Source organism: Ornithodoros turicata, chromosome 10 (genome assembly GCF_037126465.1).
Source record: "Ornithodoros turicata isolate Travis chromosome 10, ASM3712646v1, whole genome shotgun sequence".
Lineage (NCBI taxonomy): Eukaryota > Metazoa > Arthropoda > Arachnida > Ixodida > Argasidae > Ornithodoros > Ornithodoros turicata.
In genome coordinates this window covers 18,917,159-18,934,740 of record NC_088210.1, presented here as the reverse complement: position 1 = coordinate 18,934,740, position 17,582 = coordinate 18,917,159, and the positions used below count along the sequence as shown (strand labels likewise).

Here is a 17,582-nt window from a genome sequence, read left to right as displayed (position 1 = left end):
CGTATGTTGTAGCCAGTTGTAGCCGTTGTAGCCACACATGGCAGCACGCTTGTGCTGTGAAGCGCCAACACACACAGTCGAGATAGCTTGCAAGGCAAGGCTTTTTGCTAGGTCTGCAAGAGCTACGAATACATGGTGGCCACTTCATACGTAAAAAATATGTGGAATATGTGTCTTTCGTTCTAGCAGAGAGTCATGGAAGATGTTACAGATGCGTTGGAGTGCACATTGCACACCGTATTTCGGCACACACGTTTCCGAAATTCCCTACAAAAGAGCGCTGTCGAGGCCGTGGCACAGCGATGCCAAGATGTTTTTATATCTATGCCGACTGGTGCAGGAAAGTCGCTCTGCTTCCAGCTACCGGCAGTGTCTGGTCCTAGCGCGGGTGTCACAGTTGTAGTATCACCTCTAATTGCCCTTTTGACGAACCAGCTACAGGCTCTGCGAGAGCTTGGCATCGCTGCAGAGACGATAAATTCGACCATGGCACAGACGGAGAAACGGAGGGTCCAAGATGACCTGATGTCTTTGAAGCCAAAGACCAACCTGCTATACGTCACTCCTGAACAGGTTGCCACGGAAGGTTTCCGAAACATTCTGCAAGCCCTGAATGGAATTGCCGCATTGGCACGCTTTGCTGTAGATGAGGCCCATTGTGTCTCGGAGTGGGGACACGACTTCAGGCCCGCTTACTTGAAGTTGGGCGCGGTACGAGACATGTTCCCCGACGTTCCCTGGGTTGCGCTCACCGCTACGGCTTCTGAGAAGGTGTTCAGGGACATAGTCAAACAACTGCGGCTGCACGAGCCTGTGCAGTGCTTCAGGTCCAGCAGCTTCCGACCTAACTTGTACTACGACGTCGAATTCAAGGAAAACCTCGACAATGCCTATGAAAACGTGAGAGATTTTGCCATAAAGGCGCTCGGCAGCGACTGGGAGTACGAGAAGCCGGAGAAGAGGGGATGCGGCATCATATACTGCAGGACTCGGGAGATGTGTGAAGAGGTGGCCCACAAGCTGAGCGGTCTCGGCCTGGAGACGAAACCGTACCACGCCGGCTTAAAGCCGCAGGAGAGGGAAGAAAATCAAGTGCGGTGGACGAAAGGCCATCTTCCGGTCATTGCAGCAACAATCAGCTTCGGGATGGGGGTTGACAGAGCCCCGGTGCGATTTGTCATTCACTGGACGGTGTCGCGGTCGGTGGCGGCCTACTACCAGGAATCTGGACGAGCGGGGCGCGACGGCGGCAAGTCCTACTGCAGGATCTACTATTCCCGTAGTGACAGGAAAGCGATTTCCTATCTGCTTCATTGTGAAGTGCAGGAAGCCAAGAGCCAGCAAAAGAAAGTTGCAGCCGAAAGCTCAATTAAGAGTTTCAACAGCATGGTCACCTACTGTGAAGAGACGCTGTGCAGGCACCTTGTACTTTCGCGCGAGTTTGGGGAGGAGATTAGGAAGTGCGAAAAGTTCTGCGACGCCTGTTCCAAGCTCAAAGCTCTCGAGGCAAAACTGGCTTCCTTTCGGGGCAGCATGCTCACGACGACATCGAGAAAGTTTTACAACGATACGGGGGACGGCGAGCTGTACGGAGGCGGACGCCGTGGACAGCTGCGCGAGACCAAAGCGTACGGCAGCGACGACGATTCGGGAAGCGCGGAAGACTCCTCGCGTGCGCTGTCGAACCTGATCCACGACGAACTAGAAAAGCGACGAGGCTCCAAAAAGCCGGTCGGAACGAGGAGATCCGTACCGCAGAATTGCCCCGTGTTGGAACCAAAGTGTGCGGCGATAAAAGAGGTCTCTGTTGAAATGCGCGTCGAGTATCTCACGAAGCTCCGCGTCGAGATGGAGAAAAACTATGCCACTTACGCCGTGATTAACGAGAAGCCTCTCCTGACGTCGCTGGATATCAAGAACTGTGCGGCCGAGGCCGAGCTGAAAATCTTCAAGACAAAAAAGAATATTCACATGTACAGACGAGAGCTTGTCGGGTGGTTCAAGTCCCTCAGGGACTTGACGAACGTGGGCGACCTCCACGAGGCAATCTGTACTTACAGACCCAGTAGGGATGTAAGATCAGAAAATGCCGACTTCCGAAACCAGCGTAGCCTTTTAGGCTTCCTCAGAAGCAATGGTGTTAAGGAGGAAGTGAGGGAGCCACCAAACGACGACGAACTGCGAAATAGCGTGGAAAGCGACAATCCAAAAAGCCACAGTAACAGCGTTAACTCATCACCGGAACTGAAGCTGCAAGACATCGAGCGAGAAGATCCCACATCACGCAGCACTTCCGACAGCATGTGTCGTCAGAACGTGAGTTCCAGTCTCGAAAATTCATCGAGCTGCACAGTTTCACCCGAGGCAAACAGTAGCACGGACACAAAACAAATAAAGTACTTCTTCGAGCTGTCACCCGCGAGAACGAAAACACCGTCCGCTGGGAACGCGACGGCTGCCAAGCTCGAGTGCTGGGGTGAAAAGTCGGGAGAGCGACGGCATTCCGAGGCCGGTATTTCAGGGGACGCTGCCGATAAGAAGCGGAGTGCCGCGGATGAGTCGAAGGTGCCACACTCTAAAAGGATGTGCACAAGCGACTGTTCCGAACCCGCTCAACACTGTGATTCCAGGGAATCCACAGTCTCGGAGAAACACGAAAGAGTAAAAGAACTCGAGAAAGCAGTGCAGTGCGTCAACAAATTTTTGTACCCCATGTTCAAAGACGGCAAAATAACGAGGGAACAGTTCAAGCAGATATGCAAGGAGATGTCGCACAAACTGGTAGAAAGTAAGGCTGTCAACACGCAAGCTGCAAAGGAGCTTCTGCATAAGTATTTTAAGGACAACCAGAAATAAGGTTAAGTTTTGTTTCGTCGTTTTGGTTGATTAGTTGTATGTTGTTGCAGAGTGAGTGGTGACATGTGGAGTGGTCGCCTTTACAGATGGACGGAGGACGATATTTTCCGTTATATGACGCCGTACGTGCTTGGATTTGGCACGGTGCTTCTGTTCGTGCGCTCGTATGGGGCACTTCTATGTAGTGTATGAAACTATGCGAAGTTGCGAGCCAACTAGAGCACATAAACGAGTAATTGCACATGCCTGCCTTCACAAGTAATTTAGGCACTTTTCCATTACACAAAAATTTGAGCAACGGTAGTATAATTGAGTTGGCGATAGAGGCGTTCTGGAATTCACATCTTCTGATCCGCCACGTTTCACTATTGCGTTGGGAAAAAAAAGTGCTCTTCCACAAGTGTGTGTCACGTGTCCCGCTGAGCATTATACAGCGTCGGAACAGCTTCAGGGCCCCCGTTTGCACAAAAATTGTGCTAAGGAAACTATGAGGAAAACCCTTAGCTAGAGCTTTGAAAGCGTGTTTTGCACGAGCTTCAAGACAACAAAGTTTAGGGCTGCAGTACATGCTCAAAGCAGTTACAAAGATGCGGTAAAGGAAGTGCGAGTGGGCCCAGAAGACTGTGAGACATGGAGATTTTACACTTTCATAGACAGTGGAATAGTAAAAGCGCCATGCCCTGAAAATTTCCAATTGCCTTGGTGCTATAGATAAGTCACATTATAGATAGGAATGTAAACTTCAAACGGGTTAGTGAAAACAGCACGCGAAACATTTAATTTCATGTCACATCCTATAACGTATCGTTCCTAATCTGTTTAAATCTATGTATCCACACGGCATGCATTTAGGCTTCATTTGGTCACCATGCTGACACCCTATGCAAACATGCACACAAACTCACATTTATTTAATAACTAATAATGGGGTTATAATGACTATGCTATGAAGCAGTGATGGTGAAAGGATTGAAATACCTTTATTTACAGCACAGGGGGCCATCTGCATCTTTATGGACACAGCACAGCACTGGGTGACATAACTTTATTTTCATTTCTTTTCATAAATTTTTGAGAGCGTATGCTAACAGTGTAAAACAAACAACTGTATAAAAATAAATGATATAATGTAGCAGCATTATTTGCTAATATATGAACACAGTTACGAGACAGACACTGTAAAAGTGCATTCTGTGTCTCAAAGTATATATTGCATTTGCAACAATATGTCAAATTGAGGTACTCTAACGTTCTATGGCGCAGGAATCACTTTCGATAGAAGCCTCCGCTATAAATATGTCCCGCGATTCTTCCTTTTAAAAATCGTAGCTTTACGGATTATACTAGTCACTGATAGCATAGTCCTTTTGCAAATCACACTGACAGCACCTTAGCATATGCACGTTGTCAACTTGCATCCCCTCTTGCCTACAAGCAACGGGGAGTTTGTGGAGGTGTAGTTTGATCGCTGCTGCTGTAGTGCTTCCACGACTGGGCCTACATGCTTCTATTCCTTCTTTCTTCGGATGCACTGCACTGCAAGCATGACTCCTTGAACACACAAATATTAAATTTTTTGCCAGTCTTGCGATCACCAGAGAGTCGTGGTTATATCAACGAACGATGACAGCACTCAAAGGGTGAATGTCCGACGAAGGTTGCTGATCTGCAACGAGTTCCCATCAGACGTTTGCGGATTCAGTGTGGCCCGCTCGGACGAAGACGCTTCTTCATATTCTGCACGGTCGAGCCATTCCTAAAAAAAGGAACGCATTGAAAGATGTGAGCTCTGAGGAAGGTCTTCTGGTTTCGGTTGAAACGGGATTCTGATGAGATTCTCTTATTAGATTAATTTATTGAATTATTTATCATTAGCTGAGATGCCCAAATTAGTCCACGAACTACCCACCGGGACATTGCTTTCCTACGTGCTATAATATCATGATTTTGACTAGGCTTCCACGTAGCGATGCGCTCTGCCACAAGTGCGAGGCACGTCCAGAAAGTAAGTTCCGACTGGCTTAAATATTAATAAATAACAACAAATTGTTTTCAAACTTTTTTTTTTTTTTTTTCACTGGGTTCCACATATTGCAAACTACATTTCTGTGCAGTTCCCACCATTACTGAGATGCTTGTCGGGGCGGGGCATCAATTTTTCCGTCCCTGCATCATAGACCAATGCTGCCTGTTATGAAACTAAAGTATGGTGGGCTGGTTCAACAACTCGCTTGCAACGCCGACCGCAGTCCTGCAGCGCCAATACATGCCGGCAGAACTTGCGTTCTGGGTGTACCTCATAGGTAAAGTTTGTTGCTGTATTAGAATGATGAAGCTTGTCATGGAAATTATCACGATGCAAGACAAACGAAGTACATACCTTAACCTCTTCTGCGTACATCTTGAGACAGAAGGAGAACTTTGTTCTCCAGTGTGTTCCTCGAAAGCACAGTGTGTCTTGCTCTGCGACACTTGGATAAACAAGAGGCCCCAATAATGAAGACCCTCTGGGTTTTGTGCAGAACGCAATCTCTGCCTTTGATAGCCGCATTTCTACTTTGATGAGACTATCCTCTGGAACAGAGCATTCAGCACTTTCAGTTACGCCAGCAGCCGGTGAGAAACTAGAGGCACGTGGCACACAGTGTTTGCCAACCTTTAGTCATGTCTGAGTTTGTGTGACCTCGAACATTTTTTTACAATGTTATTCAAGTGACTAGAAACAACACATAATGTATGTGTGTGTTTGTTGCAGCAATTGTGACAAGCTTTTCAAGTGCAGAAAAATAAAACTTACAAAACTCGACAAATTTGGAAGAATGAACAATCATTAAAGGGGCACTAAAATGCAAAAACAACTCTCTCTCAAATGAAAGTCTGTGTTTCAATTAGTATAACGCAAGCAAAATTAGTTCACACAGCGCTACCGTTTAGAAGAAAAAACGTAATGAAAACAGAGCCGTCTTTGGCGGCAACAAGTGGGATACCCAGGAGGCAAAGATTGGCGGCATCCAATGAGACAGCGGGAGAAGCGCGTGCATACCTATCGTGGCCACGTAGATTTGGAACGGGCCCGATTGTAGTGTTCCGTATATGCGTGGCATGATGCGCACTGCTGCATTTTTTAATACCGGATACCCTCAATTGTAGCCCACAACAGTTCTCGCGAATGTTCCGCTGACAACATTTATCTTCACGTCCTTCGGACGGCGACACCAGTCCACTTCACAACGCGCACTATGGCTTTCACTGGGACTGCTCCATGGCGTGACATCGACCCAAAACACTGATGCACGAGCTGAAACGATGCTCACTGCTTAGCGCCGAAGCAAGAAAGAGCCCGGTATAATTTCGATTGTAGCTCTGTGACGGAATCAAAGTTTTGAATCGTGATGACAAGTATGAAATTAACATAGCGTGGAACGTAATTTGAAGTGAACTTGGTTTTGCATTTTAGTGCCCCTTTAAGCACCGGCTATCACTGATCTATGACTTTCTTTTTTTTTTTTTCACATTCCCAGCGATATCAGTGTAAAGGGACTTGACCATATTGGTAGCTTACTGAATAGAATTAAAAATTCAATTGGCATATCTCTCATAATTGATTTGTCTTTTTTTGTTTGTTGTTCTGTTTTTTTTTTTTTAATTGTTGGTCTTAAGATATTTTGCACGTCGAAGGAACATCAACAAAATGTTCAGAAGGCATAAGTACTGGCTTTTCCTTATCAGGCATACACAGAGCGTACATACAGCATACAGAGCATAAACATCATGCTGTTTTTGTTTTGTTTTTTTGAATAAAACCAAATACAACTCTCAAACATATTCAATTCAAGTGCAAACTTCAAAATATCTGCACAGGCTTACAGACCTCGTTTGTCTCCAATTTTCGTCTTGTACTGGATCCTGAATATGAATGCTTCCAAGACAAAAGCCACAACAATTTGCAGAACAATCTGTGGAATTATAAAAAACAATATTTTCTTACCACAGTTCACCAAAAAAAGAAAAGACTCAACGCTGACCGGCTGGTTACGAGAAGTGACCTACCATAGTAATGAGGTAGAAAGACACAAAAAACAGCCTGCTGAACTCTGATGCCACAGCCGCATATCCGTCCATGATGATAAACCAGTTGTTCACGGCCATTAGGACAAACAGTGTCACTGTAACATGAAATCGGTGTCAGAAGCATCACGATCAAATGCTTGTCATGAAGAGAGCTCCAGGGAACCTACCATAACTGTTGGCGATGTTGTCAAAGTTTGTCAGATAATAATAACCCGCGCCAGAACTGTTGCTGCTGGTTGCGTAGTACAACTCTACCGTTGTGTTTCTAAAGAATTTGGAGCGAATTTATGAGCCATAGTACATACACGCATTGGGCTATTTTTGTCGCAGAGAAAATTATGTCTCAAAGAGAAGCAGAATTAACGCCCCTGCTTCCCTACAAACGTGCAAAACTCTTAAAAGAATCTACGGTACTTTTTGTTTCTTTCTTTGTTTGTCACACTCAGCACCAAAAACAGCTGACGTGACTGTTTCAGTTGAACTCCAGAAAACTGCCACTTTGGGTGCAAGGTAACGCAAATGTCTCACGACTGACCTGCAGCAGTCTTCCATCCTGTACCCAGCGAAGCACTCGATTCCAATGATGGCAAAGAAGTAGTAAACAATAATGAGCACTAGGCTGACACTGGTGAACCTTGGCATCAGGATAAAGACAGTTCCTAGGACGTCATGGTACCTCTTCCTTAGCTTGAAGAGCCTCCAATGAAAGAAATAAGGGCCAACTGTCAACTCACAGAGATGCATTATTTTTAGAGCCTGAAGTTTTAGCGTTTTACCCGATTCTTCACCGAATTTGCATCCCAAATTAAAGGTCGACTCTTTAGGGTGAAACCCAATTTTTACCCGGCAAGTTGCCCTCACTGGGATGTCTGTAGGAATGCACTAACTTACTTATTTGGCAGCAAATGCAATTACATCACCGTTTGTACCAAACCACTACAGTTGGTTTGAGAAATTGAGCCCGATTTCTCCCCAAATTTAGCATACTGGAAGTTTTTTCACCCGAATTCGCATGAATTTAGTGCACATGTTTATTTACCTGATTTTTACCCTCTGAATTTGGAAAAAAAAAATATTTCCCAAAAACTTCAGGCTCTGATTATTTTGTGTGTGTATAATGACATACTCCTCACCTCAGCAGCCGCAGAGACCGGATCACGACGATCCGCAAGAGATTAAGATTAAGGAAGGTGCCGATACAGCCCACTACAATAGTCACCGTGATGATCACAAAGTCAAATCTGGAATGGTGGAGTAATTTTCCAAGTTGTCAAGCTCTTTTTAGCTTATGTTCTCAGTATATAGATATAATTATCGTTTCTGATCGAGCTTACTTGTTCCAGCTGTGATGAAAATATTCGCCAATACCAAAAGCAGCCATTTTTAGGAACATTTCAAGGATGTAAACTGCAGCGGGCAAAATCGCATTACTACACTAATGTCTTGCCAAAGAAAGAACAGTACTTACATATTAACACTCCTACCAGGACCCAAGCTGATAGGCCACTTTTTCCTTCGCCAAAGAATGATGTGTGACCACCTCCAGAAAGACATGTAAGGAAACTGTATGTATCTCCATTTCGACAATCAACTGGCTAACAACTTCTTCTCTTAACTGTCAGTTGAGAGAGTACGCTATAAAGCATTGCGTTGCATCAGAGAGATGAAAACACAAGCACGAAACAAAGATATGATAGGGTCTGAAGTTTTCTGGAAATATTTTTTTCTGAATTGAAGGGGTAAAAATTGGGTAAATAAACATGTGGTCTAAGTTCAGTTCAATTCAATATTTATTTTCCTTAAGTTTAAGTAAGTAAGTAATATTTATTTTTGCATGAACTTATTTTAAGTTCATGCAAAACTGTGTGGAAAAACTGGATGTCGTCGTCATTACTTTGAGGCTTACCCAGTTGTTCCTCTGCACACCAGAGGTTTTGTTTTTCTATAGGCTGCATATTTAATGTCTATTGGCCTAATGTCTATTTGCTGCACTTTTCGCCCCCACCGCTACCATGGAACCTCTCCTGCCCTCCGCTGGGAAAAAAATCCTGTGAACGCAGACACAGCTAATTGGTTAACGTAGGTTGAACTGATAAAACTAGTAGCACTTCAAACAAGTCTTATCAGAGTGATTTTATCAACAAACTTGCAAATAGGCAAACTATCTGGCGATGATTTACGGGCAAGATTAAAGTGCTAAAAAACGCAGGACTAAGCTTGCATGTCGTTCTGTCTTTTTGGCCCATGTTTTTAATAATGCTTCAATCAACCAAGTATGTACCCACACGCTTGTGTTCGTGTTTCTTCAAGGTGGTTCACAAGTTTTAACGTTCATCAAAACCTACTTGACATTTCTGCAGCTTCTATGATGTGCCAAGCAAAACTTGCAGCAATCACTGTATCTGCATGGGAGAGTACACACAGCAAAAGTTGAAAGGAACCTCACTAGAACATGCAGCATGAGAACACACTGTACTTACATGTTCTATCCTAACTGCTTTGTATGCAAAGAAGGATAACGGAAACGGTGTTGTGAGGAAATTAGAGCGGGCTATGGTAAACATTATACATATTGCTAGATAACTAGGACATGATAGCTATGTAGTACGTATAGTAATTCATTATACTAAAATTGACATGGATAAAAAACATTTTCCAATATATACAAACAATTTCCTGGAAAAAAAGGGGGGTCTTTTTTGTTACCTCTAATTGCAAAGATGTCTGGATCTTGGATTTTCCCAAAACTTCTGATTAATTATCCTGAGAGATATTTTATTTTCACATTGGAGAAGTACGAGCTTGCTGATTTTTTTTTTTTTTTTCTGTGTGTCATGTGGACTATGACATGAAAAAAATCTTTCCTTCTTCCACAAGAGAGTGTTTTTGACATTTTTGTGGCATGGTTCTTACATAAATGGGGTAGCAAAAAACTTTCGCAAAAAGGAAAAAAAAAAAAAACAGACGTGTTGCTAGCATTGGTGTTGCAATTGACATTTTTATGTAAAGTACCACATATTTCAAAGAAAAGTATGATTAGCGCGAAAAGTGCGATCCTACAAACCTAAGGACTCCATAAGAGAAGATCCACAGAAAAGTGTAGTTGTCTCACGACGTGAAGCCGAAAATGATATTAATTGTCAACAGAAATGCGCGTGATCTCAACAATAACGGTAACACCTTACCTAAATTCCCTCGCATTTCTAGCAACATATTTGAAACATATGAGGTCACCATTATATCTAGGGCCTGACTTTTTAGGGTTAAACCCGTATCCGCCCGATATTTACCCCCGAATGAAATCTGTAAAATTCGGGTTTAACCCGAATCTACCCGAAAACATCCGGGTCGCGTGGCACACTCATAAGCATGCATTAAAATAAAGTTTGATAACATTGCTAAACATTAGTTCCATGTTAAGACAAATTTTTATTAAACAAAAAAAATCACCCGAATACACCCGAATTCCTGACGACAGAATATGCCGTAACGGGATTTAACCCGAATACACCCGAATTTTCGAATGAAAAATATCACCCGATATTTACCCCCCGAATTTGGCCAAAAATAAAACCCGAAAAAGTCAGGCCCTAATTATATCTGTAGCAATTTTCTGCAGCTCAGCTATTGAAAAGGGGCAATCTTAGACTTTATTTATTTTTTTGTTTTTTGTGCATTGGGCATTACGAATTTGATGGGACAAAACGGTTTGCTTTGCCTGGAATTGTCAACAAGAAATTCTTGTTAGATAACCCTAGTTGCCTGGGTATGGCAGACAGGTATCATTCCTTTCAACTGCTAGGCATATTTTTGCCTTTGGTATACACAGCAGATAAGCGTGCGTGCAGACCATCATCATATTACGATAACACTGCGGAGAAGCAGCATGGACGTGTCCAAATTGGAGATTAGTAGATGGGTAACTAAAACTGAACTCACATGCAGCTCGAACATTCTCTGGATGTTCTCTGGACGTTTTTTTACATATTCGAACTAATTTTGCTATTTTTGTCTGCTTGCTAATGTCCATATGAAGACTTAAAAGAAAATAAACTTACAAATAGTCATGTGTGTCCATTTGCAGGTTGCCAGTTTGTAAGCACCTGAAATTCAAGATGGTGGTACACGAAATATGAAAGTCAAGAACTGATTCCTTCTTTATGTTATACAGGAGACACTTGTAAAACTATTGACTTTGGTACTGTACCACTAACCAAAGAAACTGTACCAGAAACACACGTGCATAAAAAAAAGAAAAAAAGAACTTCCCCAATTGGGCTCTGGTATAGACAGCGTGTAGGTACTATTACACATGATATTGCGAATACGAGGTCATGCAAAATTAGATGCGATGTCCGGGAATTAGCTTACCTTGAAACAATTTTCTCTCAAATGGTCTTTTCAGCTCACAGAACCATGGCGAGTCTGACCACTGCCTCTGATAAGTGAATGATGATAACTGATTAGTAAGATTAATACGGCAATAAGTGAATGATATGCGAGAAGCCTGATTTTTTTTTTGTCAACTTCTGAGCCCTGCAGAAAATTTTCAAATGTCCAGTTCATTAGAAATCACTGGAATCTACCAGCCAACAACGATTTATGCAAACTAAACAATTCCTCACAGTGCTATACAATTTCAAAAATGTATGTTGAATATCATAGAGGCTGACTGATGCCACGTCCCCTTTAAAGGGACACTAAAATGCAAAAACAATTTGGTCTCAAATGAAAGTCTGTGTTTCAAATAGTATAATGTAAGCAAAATTAGTTCACACAGCGCTACCGTTTAGAAGAAAGATGCAACGGGAACAGGGCCGTATTTGGCGGCAGCGAATGGGATTCACAGGAGGCTAAGATTGGCGGTATCCAATGAGACAGCAGGAAAAGCGTGCACATACCTATCGTGGGCGTGTGGATTTCGAACGGGTCCGATCGTAGTGTTTCGTATATGTGCGGCGTGATGCGCACTGCTGCATATTTCAATACTGGTTCACTGAATTGTACCCCACAACAATTCTCGCGAATGTCACACTGACAACAGTTATCTTAACGTCCTTCGGACAGCGATGCCAATCCCCTTCGCGACGCACACTTTGTTTTTCACAGGGGCTGCCCCATGGCGTGGCACGCGCAGTATGGACTAAATTCACAGATGCACGCGCTGTAACGACGTTCTGTGCTTAGCGCCGAAGCAAGAAAGAGCCCGGTATAATTTCGATTCTAGCTCCGTAACAGAATCAAAGTTTTGAATTATGGTAACACGTACAAAATTAACGTAGCGTGTAACAAAATTTGAAATGAACTCGTTTTTGCATTCTAGTGCCCCTTTAAAGAATGAACCAATGGGTACTCGGAACCACTGGAAATTTGAAATTGAACAAGCCCACCCAAGGAGAAGTTATTGGCTGAATGTTTGTAAGATGACATCCATACAACAGAAACATTCTAAGAGTGGGAACACTGGGTGGCTGCTTATGACACATGATGAGAAACTAAAATGCTAACAATTGCACAACTTCACCTCCCAAGTTAGAGTGCACGCTCCGTAAATTTGGAGGAAGTCATCCTTGTTGAGAAATCCTTTTCGGTCAACATCCATAGTCTTGAACATCAGATACACGTCTTGCCTTTCTAAATTGCAAAGAGACGAAAACAAATTGCAGCATTTGCAGGTAATAAGCATTTGCGAAAATTCTGGTAAATCTGGTTATCCCTCCAGCAACGACTGAATGATGTACCCCAGATGTTTGAGTGCAAGCCTGTCCTTTTACTTTCAATATACTATGATACCTTTTGAGGTACTATGTATAAACAGTTGCAGAAGCAGCTTGGGTTCCGTGCACAAGGCGAGCACATTAAAGGGGCGCTAAAGGGGCAACAATTTATTCTCGCGGAATGAAACATGCTGTTACATTGACAGCAATACAAAAGGAACGCGTTTCATCGTTCATTCACCTATTCCATCTGCTCTCTGAGTGTAATATGTACATACCTTACATATATAGGTACACTTATTACACTTACACTTATAGGTACATACATTAAAATGCAAATCTCTCAGACAAACCATGCACAGGTGCTACATGCACGACCCAATAGCTTGAGGAAACATGTTGAGGCGTGCCACTGTATCGGCTCCGATCGGATTGCGAATTGACTATAATAAGCAAATGTGCAGTGTCGTGAATGTTTGTGAACACCACAATGTACACCATGGTGGCGGGCCAGATGCAGTGCCAGCTGCCGTGCAGTAAGCCAGCAAGGCTCACAGAATGACACTTCAAGTACTTTAACAGAAAGTACAGCAAAATGTACTTCAAGAAAAGTAGAAAGCATTACTCAGCAGAACTACTTGAAGCAGCGTAACTTTTCACTAAGCAGTAGCGCTTACTGATATCGAGGATGTGTGTGAAAGGCAACTTACTTGCTCTGGGTTTCAGGTATTTCATTAGCCCTTCAAAGTGTACAAAGTACAGGGAAGACGGCGTCGCACGGTTGACAAGGAGGCGAAACGCCTGCTGACAGGCTTTCCTGCGGTGCAGCAGGAGTTTCCGAAACTTCTCTTTTTCGAGGGACGAGAAACGTTCGTAGACCACCGCCAAGAGCTGCGAGGATTCGGAACCAAGGCATTCATAAAAAGAGTACGCACAAAGAACTTACACTGAGAAGCTTACCAGGTTCATGAGGAAATAAAGATGAACCAGGAGGAAAATGACAAAGAAAAACGCAGCCCACTTTGATCGCGCATAATAAGGCATCATCACATCTGGAAAACTGGACAGTGAAACAGAGCATGTGTGTAGCCCCGCTGGACACCTTTTCTGCACAGTATATGTCACTCACTTGGACGTAGTCAGCAACACAAACAGGTTGACAAAACTGTCGTAAAATGTGTCGAAGTACTGAAATGAAACATGCAGGTGTCATCAATTTGTTATTCAAGAACGAGAACGTAGGATTAAAAATATGCCGGAGTTTATGCTCACCAGTGCAGATTTGTCTGCTGTGAAGATGTGAAATCCTGTAGGGACGAAACAACACTATTGAAATACACAGCGTCTGCACTCAAGCATGTGTGTACAGTCAGTGTGTATGTTTGAGCACTTGCAAGCACACACACACACACCACATGCAGACAAAGAGCTTCGGCTATTTTTCTCCACTGTGTGTACAGGTTATTCCAGGGTTACGTGCACCACTGAGGTATGCAGCATCATCATGAATAAATATTTCCTGTTTCGAAATAACCTACCAAATCATACGAGCATTCAGCAGCATAAACGTATGTTCTTAAATACCCAAATACTATGCTAAAAATGCTAAATAAATACGCTATGTGCAGTGCTTCTATGGGTTGTGAGTCTGGTTATATCTTATTATAACGTGGCACGCGGTTTCATTTGTAATTTAGCGGCAATGTCAGCTATTTTTAGTCATGTTCCGTTAATATGAAATTCAGATACAACGAACAAATTTGTGGCTCCCATGCGACTTCGCTACAATGAGGTTTTGCTGTACTTTCTTTTTTCTCAACAAAATCTGAATTAATGTGATTTCTTGATTTTCTACACCAATGTAGTTGTATGCAGTAATGAGATTTGTTTTCTGACCAGTTGTTGCCTTTTCTTGCTACTATTATTTAAGCAAAACAAAAAAAACATCAGTATTACATTAATATAAACTAAGATTAAATTGAATAACATAACATAACATAAACGTAATTACATAACTTAAACGTAAATACGTGCTGTTGGAGGGCACGTGCAAAGCAAATAATAAATAAATATGAAAACAAATGGTGCATGAAATTGCTTTCTCAGTAACTGCGGCTGAAACTTGATTCCGTTTTGGACATCCCTTTCTAACACTCCCTGTTTTGTGAACGTTATAACATCAAGGATTTTAAAACTTACCTAATACTGCAAATATGGACATAAAAAAGAACAATATGACGAGCATGTCAAGTACAGGTGGGAGTGATTGTAGGATTTGTCGAACAAGCCTGAAAAGGACCACAATGACAACATAAGCATGTCGCGCTGTAGCCGTGGTAACAATGACTCATCACTTGAACAGTCCTGGTTTGAAAGTGGACAGTGCCATGGACAGTTGCAGCTAACCTGTTCTCACTTCAAGAAAACAGATATTTACCATACTTACCTTCGTACCCCTCCTAGGTAGTAGTTGTCAACGAGAAATATGGGTCGTAACGCTCTCACAACTCTTATGTGCGTCGTCTGCCGCGCTGCCACAACAATCGCTTCGACGAACATTATGACGAGCACCATCAGCTGCAGCACATGAACGAGTGAGTGACGAAACAACTTTATTATCGGACTACACGTGTTCCCTACCTTGAACAATGTTCTCTGATGTGAAAAGAACGGCCTGACACCCATCCAGCGCATCTTCATGAACAGTTCGACAGCTAATACGGAGAGTGCCAGAAGCTCCACAGAAACGTGTAACTGCAAAGAAAGAAGAAATTAATTTTACGAGTTCATTCTGCATCCAAGGGCGCATAAAAGGGGCACTAAAGTCTAAAAAAATTATCCTCACAAAAGGAAAATGACATTATGTTGACAGCAATGTAAAAGGAACGGAATTCATTTCTTGCGTCGTTCGTGATTTAAGCGAGAAGGAAACCGCAACTTGTGCCTTCCCTTTTCTCTCTTCCTCCACGACAATGTGGTCCCATTGGTCCAGAGGAACAATTTTTGCACTCTGGTGTACCACTAAATGGAAAAAAAGGGGGCAGGCACCCCCTCGCCCCATCTGCTGATGCCCTTGTACACGGCTTTCTCTTTTATGCGTGGTACTACCCCTCCAGACCTCCCTCTCCTCCTCCTAAGGCTACTACCTTTTTTTTTTTTTCCTTTCGATCACTTTCCTGCTAATGTAGCATTTTAGTACCGCCTGTGGTTTCTGCTGTGAATAACCGTTATTTTTCATACTTACAGCAATTGACACATCGAATCCTGTAACTGCAGGTTTCTCCATCACTGCCAGTGACATGAGCACTATTGCTGAAAGCAAATCCAAGCAGTAGAAGAGCGTGTTGTGCACAATCAAATAGGCTGGCAGTGCCTCTCGGTTGCATGGGTGGAAGTTTAATTTGTCGTTGTTCCGTCCTTCCTGGTATAGGAACAAGCAGAAGAGTATTTATTACTCGTACATAGTACTTTGAAACATATTTATGTGGAAACAAAACAGAAAATACTGTTAAGTAAACCAGATGACATTAAACACACCCACCTTAACCTTAAAAAGAAAGAGATGAACGTGATTTAACGTGCGAGCTCTTCATGCTTCGAGCTCATGCACAGGGCTTGCTATTTAGATCATGTACCTCAGCGCCCAGCCAATGTAGGGAGCATGTAACACATAGTCCGAGACAACTTAACTACATGTCTTGAATGAGTGCATATTAATTATTTGTTGTAGTCGTTCACAGACACATTCTACAGAAGTGGCAGCATCGAGGACCTGTGCTTCATAAATACTGATTATTTGATAAACTCAATACTCGATGACGATTTTCTCAACAGATCTTCGGGTGTTTCGATTATTTGTGGTGACCTACAAAGTGAGCAAATGGGAACAGGAGACACCATAATGAATTACCTCTATAAATATCGCAGCTTCGTGGTAGTTCAGTTGCCAGCATCTCTGTACACTTGTATAACTGAGGGCTTCGCACCTGTGGCTGAGTTCAATAGGCCTTCGCGGGTCGGTCTCTTCAGAGTTGCTCAAGTCGTAAGGTATGTCATCGGACGCTGGAAGCACAGTTGCCTGAATTTGATTATACGGTGTACACAGTAGATTGTTTGTTTTGATACGAGCTACTCCGCCTTGAGGTAATGTGGCAATGTGATGTAGTTGACATTTCTTTTGTCATACATTGCAATGGATCAGTGTACAGGATGGGTGCAGATAAAGTAGCCCCACATTCATGCACGTATGACATTGTGGGGCTACTTTATCTGCACCCACTCTGTATATGGAATTCAAACTGTTGCTCAGGGTTTATATTTACGCACGGTTTTCCAAGATTGTTGGTTTGATTCACACTCACCAACGACTGTCCGAGCTACAGGAGATACTGGTGGATCAGTGTCAGTGCTGTCGTACGTTTCATGTATCTCATTATCAATTAACGTGCCCTCATCAACGTCCCTTCGGTTAATTCGTGTACGCCCCGCAATTAAACGCGACATGATTGTTTTTTTTCGCGCAAGGTTGCCAGAACTGTATAGATGATCAGAATATTTGGTCGACAAGTTTGTATGTAGATTTACGCATAAGGTGATGTGCTCCTAGTGCTCTTCCCGTTCACATCGCATGTTCGTTTGAGGCAGCGCATGATACATTCAGAACTTGCTATTAATTTTACAGTTACGGAATTCAGACTGGTCAGGATGCATCTTTTGCTACAACAGCAAACAGCTTACAAACGCTTTGCTAGCTGTGTCTGGCTTCGTTTCTGTTTTGTTTTTTAATGGTTTATGAATGTCATAAATCATAAACTTCTGCTACAACATCGCACACTTGACTTGGCTCGCTTTGGCTAACATCCTAGTGGTCCTAGTCCTACTCGCTAAGGTTTCTTTCAGCATGGATTCCAGCATTTCAGCGGCAAACGGTACGGCGAG

General features: G+C 43.1%; 2 protein-coding genes across 2 annotated transcripts; one reads left to right on the top strand and one right to left on the bottom strand.

Moving 5' to 3' along the window:
- The first annotated feature begins 11 nt into the window (after positions 1 to 11).
- Positions 12 to 5,666, top strand: LOC135370802 (ATP-dependent DNA helicase Q5-like). Its single transcript, XM_064604659.1, has one exon. It carries the CDS (start codon positions 196 to 198, stop codon positions 2,854 to 2,856), a length of 2,661 nt encoding a protein of 886 aa, XP_064460729.1. The 5' UTR covers positions 12 to 195; the 3' UTR covers positions 2,857 to 5,666.
- Positions 3,885 to 17,486, bottom strand: LOC135370803 (two pore channel protein 1-like). Its single transcript, XM_064604660.1, has 23 exons — positions 17,006 to 17,486; positions 16,555 to 16,706; positions 15,889 to 16,065; positions 15,285 to 15,398; positions 15,091 to 15,221; positions 14,844 to 14,932; positions 13,917 to 13,951; positions 13,774 to 13,832; positions 13,605 to 13,704; positions 13,355 to 13,535; positions 12,452 to 12,561; positions 11,299 to 11,365; positions 10,986 to 11,030; positions 9,273 to 9,329; positions 8,396 to 8,467; positions 8,262 to 8,334; positions 8,061 to 8,168; positions 7,463 to 7,624; positions 7,095 to 7,192; positions 6,907 to 7,022; positions 6,728 to 6,812; positions 5,237 to 5,430; positions 3,885 to 4,612 (listed from the first exon to the last, which is right to left on the bottom strand). The coding sequence occupies exons 1-23, from the start codon at positions 17,145 to 17,147 to the stop codon at positions 4,490 to 4,492; spliced, it is 2,490 nt and encodes an 829-aa protein (XP_064460730.1). The 5' UTR covers positions 17,148 to 17,486; the 3' UTR covers positions 3,885 to 4,489.
- Positions 17,487 to 17,582: the final 96 nt, after the last annotated feature.